This window comes from Pinus tabuliformis, chromosome J (genome assembly GCF_031772625.1).
Source record: "Pinus tabuliformis cultivar Carrire ecotype Pingquan chromosome J, CPIR1, whole genome shotgun sequence".
Taxonomy (NCBI): Eukaryota; Viridiplantae; Streptophyta; class Pinopsida; order Pinales; family Pinaceae; genus Pinus; species Pinus tabuliformis.
Window position 1 is genome coordinate 1,362,229,213 of NC_142295.1, and position 14,609 is coordinate 1,362,243,821.

The window sequence follows — 14,609 nt, forward strand, 5'->3', positions numbered from 1 at the left end:
TGATGGTTGATGCTTAGTTTATAGTGTTATGGATCTTAACCTTGAAGTAAGGGGGTTAGTGTGGGTTAGTGCTTAGTTTACATGGTTGAGGATCTTAACCCTGAAGTAAGGGGGTTAGTTTCTAGGGTTAAGGATCTTAACCTTGAAGTAAGGGGCCATTAAATATCTATAATATTCTTAGTAGTAGTCACAAATCAAAGGTTGATATTAATATCAAAAGTATTTATACCCTTTATACCTTGTTAATTAAAGTGATTCATTAAAATAATGTCACATGAAGATGTGCTGTGACTTTTTTGAGCATGTGGTATTAATAAGCCATTGTATTGTAACAAAGCATATTTAAATTTGAGGATAGTCATGTTAAAGCAAGGATGAATATCCATGGTTAAAAATATGCTTATATAAAAACACTTACCTCACCATACATCTCACATTGAGAGAGTGTATATTTCCACAACTATTCATAATGAGAGCAATTTTTTCAATAAAACTGTGTGGAGAATATTTAATCTTGTCCAAAGTTTAAGTGGACACTCCACCCATCATCATGGACCTAAAAAATTTGATTGGGTGGACACTCCACCCAATCATTAGGACCTCAGAAATTTGATTAGTTACAAAAAAGCGTTGTGAATTAGCCATTAAAAATTACTAAAATAAAATATAAAAAATTGTAGAGCTAAGAGGGAAATAAGAAGAAATGGTGAATCACATTTAAATTAAAAGACAAGGATATATATATATATATATATATATATATATATATATATATATATATATATATATATATATATATATATATATCTATATATATATAACTTCACATGTTCTATTATTTACCCTCCTAATTTCTATATTTTATTTCTCTTTCTTTTAATTAAATAAGTAATTCATTATATACTAAATCATTTGACTTTGCATATTCTATATATATATATATATATATATATATGTCTTTGGACAACTATTTTATTATTATATAATTATTATTTTTTATGAGTTAATTTATTTTATTATTCTAATAGTATTCTTTAACTGCTAATTTTGTAAGATTTTTCCTATTAAAGGATTCACAATGCTCGTTTGTAATCAATCAAATTTCTTAGGTCTATGATGATGGGTGGAGTGTCCACTCGAAATGTTGAATAAAATTAAACATCCTCCACACAACTTTATAAAATAAAATTACTCTACATATCACATTGCCAACATTGAAAAAAATCATTAAAATCATCTAAATTATAACTTTATTTTAAATATTTTTATTAATATTAATTTTGCCTATAGGTATTTGAATTTTACAATATGTTTTTTTTAATTTAATTATCAATTATTATGTTGAGTGTAATAATTTAAGCTCCATATAATACTTTAGAATATGTATAGTAGTATACACAAATGAAAGATGAGATTTATTTATGTAGTTAAGTTTTTTTTGTACTTTTAATTAAATTCATTAATGAAAAAATGTCATATGAACAAGTGTCATATAAAATGAGTTACGGATTTTTGGGCATATGATATTGGTAAGTCATGGTATTAGTCTACGGTATTACAATAATGCTTATTTATAGATTAAGAATCTCTATGATAAAAGTAGGTGAATCTCCATGGTTAGATCTATTTACAATAAGCATAAAGTAGATTAGATTTCTTTACAGTAGGAGAAAAGTTATTTTGATTGGCCCAAAGATATAGAGAGTAGAATCTTTGTTCCACTAAAACAGTGGGTGTTAAACCTCACACAAGTTAGTTGGGTGAAACCCATTACTCGTTAAGATGAATGGTTGATATCAACTAAAGGTCCCCACATAGTTGATGTTTAATTAGAAATGGTGGGGCCAAAGCTAGGATTAGCATCAAACCACCGAAATATATTCTATGATTGATATTCATGAAGAGCCCCCCGTCTCCACATTTGATGCCACCATTGAGGGGCCTACATTACTAGTTGTATTCGACTGAGGTGGGAGCATAATGAGTAGGCACAAAAAAGAGGATAGTGGGATGAGGGTGGAACCTTGTTTATCGAATCATGCTATCAAACCCTTGGAACTTCAAGAGATTCATGGAAGTTAACTTGTGTAAAAGCATCATGTCGATGTGTCAATAAAAAACCTCAACCATCAACCCAAAGTGCTTGATCATAAAGAGGCAATGAACCTAGATTTTGAGATATCATTGAATCTCGACCCTTGGGCCTCAGCCTGGGTTTGGAGGAGAGGGAGCCAAGGGGGAAGACCCATAATATGGAGGTGTTGAGATGATGTGGGTCAACGAGCCCCACTATGGACATGTGGGTGCCACATGGCCTCTCCTGATAGGCCAAAAAATCTAACAGTCATAAATTTTGACCTAGAAGTCAGATTAAGTTAAATTTTATATCATTGAAAAACCCCTAACAAGCTAGCCATCATGGTGCTATCATAATTAAATTCCAAAGACTTGAAAATTGAAGCTTTTGATAACCCCATCTCCATAATAGAGCGTGGGGATAAGGTCAAATAGGTAATACCTTCGTAAACCCTTGAAGTTTTAAGGGGTGGAAGGGAGGTGGTTATAGAGTGGTATTAGAGAGATGGTTCAACACTAGAGCTGACAATGCTCACACACAAATGCACAAAATTTAATATGAAACTTTAATTATTGTATATGTTGAATTTCTATTTATAGCTTAAATGGTTGTTAACTTGATAGAATCATGGTGTGGCAGGAGGGGGAGGGATTCTCATTAATCCTGAAGGAAACATCAAAGACATATATGCTTGGGGCCTGGGAAGGAAGACAAGAAATCAAGATGAGGCTTATTGTTTTTTCTTCAGACTTTCTCTGGCTCAAAAAAGGGCATCAACAAGATCCAAGTCTTAGGAGACTCGATGTTGATAATAAAACATATGAAATATAATTCATAAGCAAACAATATGAATCAAAACCAAATCATTAAGAGATCCGAAGGTATAATTCGTCTCTTTGATTTGGTGTCATTATTTCATGTCCTAAGAGAGAATAACTAGGAAGCGGATAAGCAAACAAATTTGGCCTACTAGTTGAATGCATAAAGAAGTATAATGAATGAAATAGAGGAAATACTACACATTCCCCAATCATGGTCAAGGTTTTCAAGCATTGGACTAGGGAAGGCACTCTTCGTAGGATCAAGAGGTTAGGAAATAAAAGCAACAAGGTTAATTTAGGGTTAGAACTTATATACCCCTTGCCCCCTCCCCCCCACCTCTCTCCCTTCATCCTCTTCGTTCCCCTCCTGCCCCTTACCTCCCCTCCCCTCTTCTCCCGTGTCATTTCTCCTCCCTAGCCCTCGTCACCCTTCTTCATTTCATTCTGAGATGCCTCCATTTGATATGATCCATCCCCTGCACCCCAACCACTATCTCATCGGTCTTAACTCGGCCTATCCTGTCCTCACTCCTCATGGAATAAGTCTGTTCAACTTGCTGCCGCAACGTGGATCCTCCCATCGCATATGTACTACACTTGGTACTAGGAGGTATCATAGCATGAGAGCCCAGGCCTTGTAGCATAGAAATAATTACAGTGGTCGGTGTTCTAACATAGGAGCATGTAATAAAATGGGAGAGTGTGAGATGCATTTAATCCCTCTGATCTAAATTGCTCAGTTAGTGGATGGGAGGAACACGTGGGTAAGGATGAAGGATGAAGCGAAATTATGGGAAATTATGGTGGAGCATTGGGATCTCAACATCATGATTACCAATTTCCAGGCTTGCATCAAACTTCAGACCTGTATCTTCTATAAATGGGGTAACAATTTGATCTTCTGTCATTGTTTTCGATCAGTATATGCATAGGTGGTCACTATGAAGGCCCAACAGTTGGGGCTAATGTCACTTTGTAACTTTTGTAGGATTCTGGTTAGGGTGTTGGACTCAAGGGTGGTAACTGGTGGTGTGTGTAGTCATGGGAGGAAGTTGAGTGCTAGTAAGGGTGGAATTTTTGTTGTGCAACAAGATGATGGAATTGGGCTGATTGCATCGAACAATCCTGAGTGGTGGGTTCATGAAACCTTGGAGATTGGTAAATCTAGTAGCTCCTAGGTTGTGAAAATGAGTGTGTAGAGCAACTTAGTGGAGGAGGTCTCACTGTTTGGTCCTTGGGGTTGTCATCGGCCTCAGACATGGGAGTTGAGGGAGGGAAGAGCTCGAGAGGGTGGTAGAAACATGCATATCTATAATGGTTGTGCATGGGAGCATATGGACTTCATGGAGGGTCTGTCAATTATGGAAAGGTGTATCCATCAGCAACAAAAGGAGGCATTAGAAATGCAAGAGTAGAAGATCCAAAAGAAGGAGTGCATCTAACAACTGGAGGATGAGGTGGACGTGCTGAAACCACAAATTGAGCATTTGAAGCTCAAGATGGTAGAGACTAGCCCGAGGAATGATGAAGAATATACTGTTTTCAATCTTAACATTTCAGTATCGATGGAGGAGTAATATTTTCTCTCTCTTAGTTTAAATATGATTTTTAATGGAAAACTTCAATTGTAAATATGTATTACATTATTACATTAGTATTGTAGAATGTATAGCCACACTCTACTAGTTTAGGGATTTTTTTTGGATTTTGGGGAAGAAATTCTCTAGGAAGGGATTGTGAACAAATCAATTTTTAGAAGCGCTTAGCAGGCTCAAAATTCCTATGTAAAATCTTGGTTTTGGATGTGAGCGGGTTTGATTTAAATACAAATATAATACTCTTTCTGGTTAAGAAAAAACTTGATAGAATGATGACATGTATTATTTCTCTAGCATAGATAACTAACATGTGTTTTGATTTTGTGAAAATATTTATATTAGTAGGTTTAGTGATAACATACCAAGTTGATGAATTACTATATACATTACAAATTTAACTAATTACTCTCTGTGTATGGAAGCACATTAAGAGAAGAAGACAACAATATAGTATGAAATACAGGAATGGGTAATAGAATGGTATAGTACAATACGAAAATATCACATCATAATCGGGAAGATGACTTACTTAAGAAGTCGAACAAACAATACCTTGATTGAATGGATACTCTTAGGATCTTGAGAGATGAATTGAAAATTTGAAATCTAGACAAAGAAAATATCATGAGAGCATAAGAAACAAAATCATATGTGAATGTAGTTACTTTGCATAGCTTATCATATTTGCAAAATCAAGGAAAGCATGAGCTTGGTGACAACTATCTAGGAAAGCATGAATCCAAGAAAATCTCGCTAAAGATCTCGATATAGGGATTGGAATCCAATATTCAAGGAAAGGAATTGAAAAGCGAGTGAAGACACAATGAGAGGAGAAATCCCACTCAACACTTTATAAATAATGTAGGGTGACTACGATCAATTGTGTAGTACTGCAATGAGAAGCCACCACCAACAAACGAGAAGTGAGAAGAGCGCATTGCTGGAAAAATTAAAGAAAGAAAATACCCCTACCTTCAATGGAGAAATAAATAAGGTTGAATAGGCAGAAGCCTCATTGCTCAAAATGACAAAATAGTTTAGAGTCCATGACTACTCTGACAACATGAAGACCAGTGTGGGAATTATTATCTTGAAAGGAAAATTTGATATATGATCAGGGGATTTCATAAATTTTAAGGGAATTAAAGAAAAGGAGCTGTCATGGAGAAAATTTGAAAGCTATTTCCATGACCAGTACTTATTGTGAATGTACTATGATTACAAAATTAAAGAGTTCCATCAACATAAACTAGGGAAACTTACTTGGGAGGCTTATACCAATAGATTTTGGATTTGTTGAGGTATGTGCCATATATCAAGGACAAGAAGGTGAAGATATAAATATATGTTTGTGGGTTACCGTAGTCCTATAAGGATAGGATTGAGTTTAATAAGACATTGGAGGACACCACTTGGAAGGCTTAGGATTACTATGATCATTTTAAACATAGGGCTAAATTTCGATTAGATTAGAAAAAGGAGGAAAAAGTAGTTTTAAAGGAAAAGGGCCAAAACCCTCGCAACAAAAGCAAGGATGGAAAAATTTTGAGCTTTCCACTCCTACGAAGCATGAATTCCAACATAATTTCACTGCTTATAGTAAATAGTGACCTGCAAAATCATAAGAGAGGATATAAAGGAGCCAAATAGAAGGTTTTTATAGGGTTTGGGATGTGGAGAGAACCACAAGCAGAGGGAATATCCTCTCTAGCAGCAAAACTATAAGAATTTTATAATTTCGAAGTGGCAACAAAGATGAAAAATTTAGCTAAGAGTGCACTTTATCTTTATGCAATATTGGACAAAATGAAAGAAATTCAGAAAGCCTCAATGATTAATATGGAAGGTATGGTTACGAACTAGCCTATTTCAATTTTAATCAATATGGGTTCTAATTTTATTTATATTATCCCAAGGGTTACAAATATGTGTGATTTTAAGAGAAAGCTTATTGTAAAATCATGGTTAATCCAACTGACCACGGGAACCAAAAATTTAGTAAGAGAGATAGTGATAAAATTCCCCCTCAAGTTAGGTGACATGCACACAGTAGATACCTTCAACCTACTAATGGTGGCATAATATGAAACTTTAATTGGAATGACTAGTTGGCAGACCACAAAACCAATGTAGACTACTATAATAAACTATTAGCCTCACAGATGAAGGTGAGGAAAAGACATTGCAAGGAAAGAGAAATCACATCTCGGTTAGAAATTTTTTAGCACTACAAGTAAATAAATGTAGTTGAAAGGGGTGTGCCTTGTTCATGATCCACATGACGAGTGTGTAAAAAAAAAAAATAGAATTAAAGAGCACCCTATCTTGAAGAGGTTGAATGATGTGTTTCTACAGGAGACTTGCAAGATTTTTTAGTTGAATTTAATCATGATGTAGTACTAGTTTCAAAAGCTCCATATCATATGACCACCCCATAATTGGTACAATTAAAGTTGTATAAGAAAGAAATGTTGGATAAGTGGTGCATTAGACCTAGTGTGTCACCCTCGAGAGGAAAAGTGTTTTTAGAAGAGAAGAAGGACAACATATCATAGTTGTGCATTGATTACTAGCAACTGAATAAAAACTACAATGCAAAACAAGTATCCATTGCCCATAATTAATGATCTACTTAACTAACTAAGAGGGGTTATCATTAGGTTTGAATTAAAGATGAATAAATCCACAAGATAGTGTTTAGGATGCGAAATGGACACTACAAGTATAAGGTGGTACCATTTGGGCTCACAAATGCACCAACCACATTTATGTGTTTGATGAACAACATGCTTAGCCCATATTTTGAAAGGCTTATATTGGGTTTTCTAGATGACATCTTGTTTTACTAAGAAAACTAGAGAAGAACATGAGGAACATGTAAAGTAAGTGTTGCAATTACTAAGGGAATGCAATCTATATCCCAAACTTATCAAATGTGAATTATTCCAACCACAAGTCAAATATTTGGGACATGTCATTTTAAGAGAAAGAGTGGTTGTGGATCCCAAAAAGGTTAGGGAAATAATAAAGATTTCGGCTCCTTAAAATGTCATAGAGATTAGATCCTTCGAGAATTTTCCAAGATTGGGCATCAAATCACATTACTACAATGAAATGGGTTGCATTTAAATAGAAACCAGAATGTGTGGAATTTTTTTAATAGCTCAATAAATTTCTCACATGTGCACTGGCTTTGAGGAAAACAGATTGAGAAAAGGATTTCCTGGGCCGCACATATTTTTGTAAGGAAGGAATTGGAAAATCTTGATGTAAGAAATGAATGTGATATGTTATAAGTCAAGAAATTAAATGACCATGAGAAGAACTATCTCACTGATGACTTGAAACTAACAACAATTTTTCATGCTCTGAATATGTGGAGACACAACTTTCCCTGAAGAACATTTGTCTTGATGTTAGATCATGGAGGATTGAGATATTTCTTAGATCAGCCTAAGTTAAATGTTATATAAGTTAGATGGTTTTCTCTAATTAGAGAATTTTATTTTGAAGTAAGACATATTAAGGGTGAGGAAAACCAAGTTGTAGATGCACTCAATAGAAGTCTACAAGTAGTTCATTTGTTATCTATAAGCACATGCGAGTTTAACACCAAGGGAAGCATCGAAGAGGAATTCAAACATGACAATAATTTTTATCATGTGAATAAATGTTTACATCGAGAACCAAGGTACCAATGAGAAAGAGCTACAATCTCACTTATAATGGTATGTTGTTTTTTAAACATAAGTGGTATGCGACTAGTTTGAATGGCTTGAGGAAGCTCGTAATGGATGAATTTAATAAAAAATGTAGTCAGCTCATCTTAGCTATTATAAAATGATAACAAACATAAATAAAGCATACTATTGGCCAGGGATGAAGAAGTAAGTTGTTGAGTACATTGCTAGCTACCTGGAATGCCAACAAGTCAAAGTAGAATGAAAACACCTAGAAGGACTACTACAACCAATAACAATTCCTAAGTAGAAATGGCAAGTTATATTTATGGAACCCATTGTAGGATTAACAAATACTATGAAAAAAAATGATTCTATGATGGTGGTAGAGGACAAATTAAGCAAGGAATCTCATTTTATAGATGTTATGTCCACCCATAGGGCCATCAACATAGTTCATATTTTCGTGCAGGGAATATTTAAATTGCATTGAATACTAAAGAATATCATCTCAGATCATAGTGCCAAGTTCACTTCAATTTGTTTGAAGGCATTAGTTGTTGGTTTTGGAACCCAAATAAAGTTTAGCACACCACATCATCCTCAATCAGGTGGTTAAATAAAAAAGGACTATCCAATTATAGTGGACATGTTGAGGATGTATGTCATGCATCAACCAGATTGGTGGGAAGAATTCATATCATTAGTGGAGTTTGCATGCAAAAATGGATACCGAAAGTAACTAAAGATGAGTTATTTTGAGCCATTATATGGCAAAAATTGTGACACTCCTATTAGTTGGGATACTCCAGTAAATAGAGTAATTCTTAGACCTAACATGTTAAATGAAATGGAGTAAGAAGCAGTTAATATTAGACAGAAATAAGATCAGAATAGGAAAAAAAAATTATGGTAAATAGTAGAGAATACACAAAGAATTCCAAATGTGAGAGCATGTATATCTCTATAGCAGACCAAGGAAAATCTCACTAAAAGTAGGGTCTTGTGCTAAATTAGCACCTAGATATTGTGGACCATTTAAAATTGTGGAATGAGTGGGACTAGTAGCTTGCAAACTGGCCTTACTACCCACTTTAAAAGCACATGATACATCTCACATTTATTTGCTTAAAAGGTATGGACATGACACTAATCATGTATTTGATTGGTTCGTGATATAGGTGGAATGTGAGGAGGAATTCCAACTAGAACCATTTTGCATTATGGGCCATAGAAAAGTCATGCTCTAAATTAGAGTAATAGAGCATGTCAAGGTGTAATGAAAACACCTTGGACTAGATGAAGAAACCTAGGAATATGTTGAATAAATCATGGTATTACACATGTTTTTGTTTAATGTATAAGTGGATGTATTTGTGAATACTACTAGCATAACTATATAAATTAAATGGTTGGTAAATATCGATAGACATCAATCAATAATAAATATCAAAACACTTACTTCCTCATACATCTCAATTTTCTAAATAAAAAATAATCATAAGAATTAAGTAAATGATAACTTTATTTAAAATAAATATTATTACTATCAATAATAATAAAAAAATTAATATATAAGTTAAATTTATGTACATTTAAAAAAAGATGTAACAACATTCTTAAATATCTATATTCATTGAAGATTTCAAATTTTACGACCATTGGACGGAGAGGAGAGGAGAGGAGCTCTGGAGATCACGGCTAGGGTTCTGCATCGCGCTCAGACAGTGCAGACTGCTCTGCGCAGACAACCAACAAGGACCTGACTATCCGAGCAGGCTTTTCAAAACAGAGGGGTAAGAGGCCGCAGGGCACATGGGCGACCCCCGGGGGGGGCCTCGGCAACCTCCCCCAGCGTACATGAAGTACAGCACCACAATGAGAGAACAATTCGGTTTGGATCGATCCATGAGAACGTCATCAATCAAGAAATCCTGCGCCAGAATGAGCACAAAGGAAAAGAGAATCTGGAAGCTAAGGTAAATGGAGAGAATGTGAAGCCAACCCAAACAGAGGGTACCCAGAGGGTCTCTTCAATGAAATGCAAACCAATAGCTACAGATCGACCCAGAATCAAACTGCAGGGGGAAAAAATAGAAGCAAGAATCCAATACATGATGGATCATGCACTCATTGGGAAGTTCATAGGGTTTTGGCCGACGGAAAAAGCCCTCTACAGTTGGATTGCAGCGAAATGGAAACCTAAGGGAGATGTGACTCTGCAGTTAGGCCCAAAAGGATTCTTCACAGCAATTTTTTTTTGTCTGGAAGACAAATACAAAATCCTGGTTGAGGGTCCTTATTTATTCAACTCAGCCGGCCTATACTTGCGGGATTGGGCTCCCAGATTCAACCTGGATCAGGAGGATCTTACATGGGCACCAGTCTGGATAAGACTTTACGGATTACCAGATGAATACTGGGATGATGACATTCTGAAAAACATTGGAAATGGTTTAGGGGAATACATAAGGACTGCTGAAGAAATGAAATTACGAAGATATACATCCTACGCCCGCATATGCGTCTTCATGCGCCTAGAAAAAGCCCTGCCGGAATCGGTAAGTCTCTCTCACCGTGACTATGAGTGGATCCAACCTTTAGACTATGAACATGTTCCGTTTCACTACCGTAAATGCCATGCCATAGGGCATCTATTTAGAGATTGCCCCCTGAATGCTCAAGCTAAAACCCCCTCCCCCTCTGATTCGCAGTCCAATGATGGCTTCACCAAAGCCCCCACCCGCAAGAGAGCGCATAAAAAACCACCCACAGGGAAGAAACCCAAACAGAATATGGCCTCTGACCATGCAGTCAGGAACAGCTTTGGAATCCTGGCTCATATCTCGGACGAGCATACCACTTCCTCTCCTCCAAGTACTGACCACCCCTCTTCCTCTTCACTGCCACCCCGCGAGGCCCCTCCATCCAAAACCTCTCCCTCTAAAGATCCCCCAGCCCACAACTTGGAGAGAAAAGAGAAGCAGCGGGACAAAGATAATGAAATGGAGGTTGATGGCTCCTCAGGCCCTGTCCAAGCTCCAGATATTCCCACGGAAAAAGACAATCAGGTGCAACAAATGGAGGAAGAGCCGGAAAGTATAGATCTACATGGATTAGACATACTCAAACTAGAAGCAGCATGCAAGAAGAAAGCATATGAAAGCATCCCAGAACTACAACTGGACAACTGGAAATGGTCATTTGCAGGGCCTATTATCAAAATCAGCTTGGCATCCAGCGAGGAAGTCACTGGGATTTTAGCCAAACCCCAAAAGATTCCAAAAAAAAGGGAAGAAGAACAGACCTCCAAAGAACAATAGCGCTCGGGAAGATTCTGGTAGACTCCGGTAGGTATGCTAAGCTTACGAAGTACTACAAGCCCTCCACCAATACTGACTCATGAAGCTCATTTCATGGAACCTCAGGGGGCTCAATGGCCCAGGAAGACTTAGAATGCTTAAAAGTATGGTAAAAATGGAAAAGCCACAAATATGTTTTTTTCCAAGAAACAAAATGTAATAGTACAACTCTAGAAAGAATCCTCTCTAAAGCTTGGCCAGGATGTCAATCAGTTGCTGTAGATGCATCTGGCGCTTCAGGGGGATTAGCCATAGCATGGAACTCTCAAGCACTCACTATGTCGGACTTTCATGCTTCACACAATCTCATACAGGCTACCTTCCACATAGTTGGCACAAATATTCATGGGAATCTCTCGAATGTATACTTCCCTCAGGAAGCAAAGGAAAAGATTGCTCTCCTCCATACCTTAGAAGCCCTTAACGCCAATCGAAGGCACCCACTGTGGATAGCGGGAGGGGATTACAACATGATCACAAAATTAGAGGAGAAGATTGGCGGCAGAAACAAGTTGGAACAGGAAAACACCTACTTCAAAAACTTTATTCAGAATGCATCCTTGATAGACTTACAGTTCTGCAATGGCACTTTTACGTGGAGTAATTGCAGAGCAGGCCTACATCAAATAGCCTCCAAGCTGGATCGCTTTCTCATATCAGATAACTCGATCCACTTGGGGGGGGATTTCTCGGCGGCCATTCTACCACACTCTGGCTCTGATCATTGGCCAGTTGCCCTTCAATGGCAACGTCCAGGCAATAACACTCGAAGACCTTTTCGCTTTGAGGAGTTTTGGTTCACTCATCCCTCTCTCAGAGACTTCGTTAACTCCACATGGACATCCTTCAGCCCTCAAGAAGGATCCAAGATGTTTCAGTTTCAACAGAAACTCAAACATCTAAAGCTCTGTCTCAAGAGATGGAACAGAGAGACCTTTGGAAACATATTCAAGGCGCAAAATGATCTTCAAAAAGCCCTGGAGGAACTGCAAAGAGAAATAAGTACATGCGGGCACACAGAGAGAACCCTCGAACAGGAGTAGAGCATCCACAATCAGCTTGAAGAAAGAAGAAAGCAGGAGGAGATATACTGGAAACAGAAATCAAGAATCAGATGGCTAAAAGAGGGAGAAAGAAATACCAAATTCTTCCACAAAACAACACTGCAACGCAGAATGGGCAACAATATCCCTTACATTCAAAAATCAGGAGGAGAAAAGGTGGAGCAACATGAGGAAATTGAGAAGGTACTCCTCGAACACTTTAAGCAGGTCCATCAAGAACCTGACATCAACAGACATCCGGCAATTGAAAGAATCACCCGCAATATACCAAAATTAATCACAGCGGAGCATAATGAACTCCTCCTTAGCCCAATTCAAATTCAGGAAGTGGACAATGCAATGACAAAGCTTAAAGATGGAAAAGCTCCCAGCCCGGATGGTTTTACCACTACTTTCTTTCACAAGTTCTGGGATTTGTTAAAGCCGGAAGTCTGGGAGGTGGTGGAGGAGTCGAGAGTTTCTCATTGGCTGCTTCCCTCGCTCAACACCACCTTCATAGCCCTGATTCCAAAAGAAGAGGACGCGCTCAAACCGGACAAATTCCGGCCAATAGCACTATGCAATGTTATATACAAAGTCATCTCTAAAGTCATTGCAAACAGGTTAAAGCCCCTCCTGCCCATGCTCATCTCCCTGGATAATCAGGTTATGTGGAAGGAAGACAGATTTTGGACGGAATCATCCACACGCATGAGATCACCCACACTCTCAAGCATTCAAAGCAGGTAGGTATGCTCCTTAAAATTGATCTTTCCAAGGCTTTCGACAAACTCAGTTGGAATTATATTCAGCAAATGTTATCTGCTTTTGGATTCAGCCCCACTTGGATTCGATGGGTTATGAGCCTTATCTCCTCCACTAGCTTCTCCATCCTAGTAAATGGGATCCCCTCTCGCCCTTTCTCCCCCTCCCGGGGTATCAGACAAGGTGACCCCCTCTCCCCCTTCCTCTTTGTTTTGATGGCTGAGGGCCTGGGACGTCACATTAAGAATGCCCTCCACACGCACCAGCTTAAGGGTATCTCCATTCACCACCTGCCAACTACTTCCCATTAGCAATTTGTTGATGACATGATGCTGTTTGGGTACCCATCTGTTCAAGAAGCCTCCATATTTAAAGCAGTGCTAAATGATTTTTCCGAAGCCTCAGGAACCAGCATCAACTGCTCCAAATCGCAGATTTTCTTCTTCAACACCCCCCCGGTAGTCAAGTCGGCCATAGTCCGCATTCTGGGATTCCCCATGGCCACCCTCCCCTCTAAGTATCTTGGTGCTCCCCTCACTGCCTCAGCCATCAACCACTCCTCTTGGCGCAATTTAATTGAAAAACTTGAATCTCGTCTCAATCAATGGACTCACAGAACTTTGAACCTAGTCAGCCGGGCGGTACTTATTAAAGCCATTCTTCAAGCAATGCCGCTGTACCTTTTCTCCATCCTGGCAGCGCCAAAATGGGTCCTAAAAAGACTAAGGAAAATTCAGAGAGATTTCCTTTGGGGAAGCAATGCAACCAATCGCAAATGGGCTCTGGTAAAATGGAGCACAGTATGCAAGCCGAAGGAAAAAGGAGGAATTGGTCTAAGAGATCCGGAGCACAGCAACGCCATCATGGGAGCCAAGATCTGGTGGCAGTGGCTCACCAATGCAGGCAAGCCATGGGTTACTTTATGGACAGCAAAGTATGCCAATCAGCGACCCCAGGAAGAGCTTATCAGATTGGAGCCCAGTGACAAAGGATCGTTAATTTGGAATGCTGCCAAGGAACATTATAAGATGATCCAGCAGCATAGTTTCTGGGAGGTAAGAAATGGCAATAATGCTAGATTCTGGACGGACGCATGGAATCAAATGCCTACCCTCAGCAATGTTTTGAACCAGCCTCTAAACAATATGGAGGAGGAAGCACAGTAAGTCAAAACCAGGCAATATTGGACCCAGGAAGTGGAGAAAGGCTACCGAACCTGGAAACCAGGTAACCAAATCCTCACAAATGAAAATCGCCAGACTT

General features: G+C 38.1%; 1 protein-coding gene across 1 annotated transcript; it reads left to right on the top strand.

Moving 5' to 3' along the window:
• Positions 1–11,816: 11,816 nt before the first annotated feature.
• LOC149232455 (uncharacterized) lies at positions 11,817–12,581 on the top strand. The gene has a single exon (XM_089381921.1). It carries the CDS (start codon positions 11,817–11,819, stop codon positions 12,579–12,581), a length of 765 nt encoding a protein of 254 aa, XP_089238047.1.
• The last annotated feature ends 2,028 nt before the right edge of the window (positions 12,582–14,609 follow it).

What these genes read in the sequence shown, in the direction of transcription:
- LOC149232455 (XM_089381921.1), top strand. Translation starts at nt 11,817, where the DNA reads ATGTCGGACTTTCATGCTTCACACAATCTCATACAGGCTACCTTCCAC.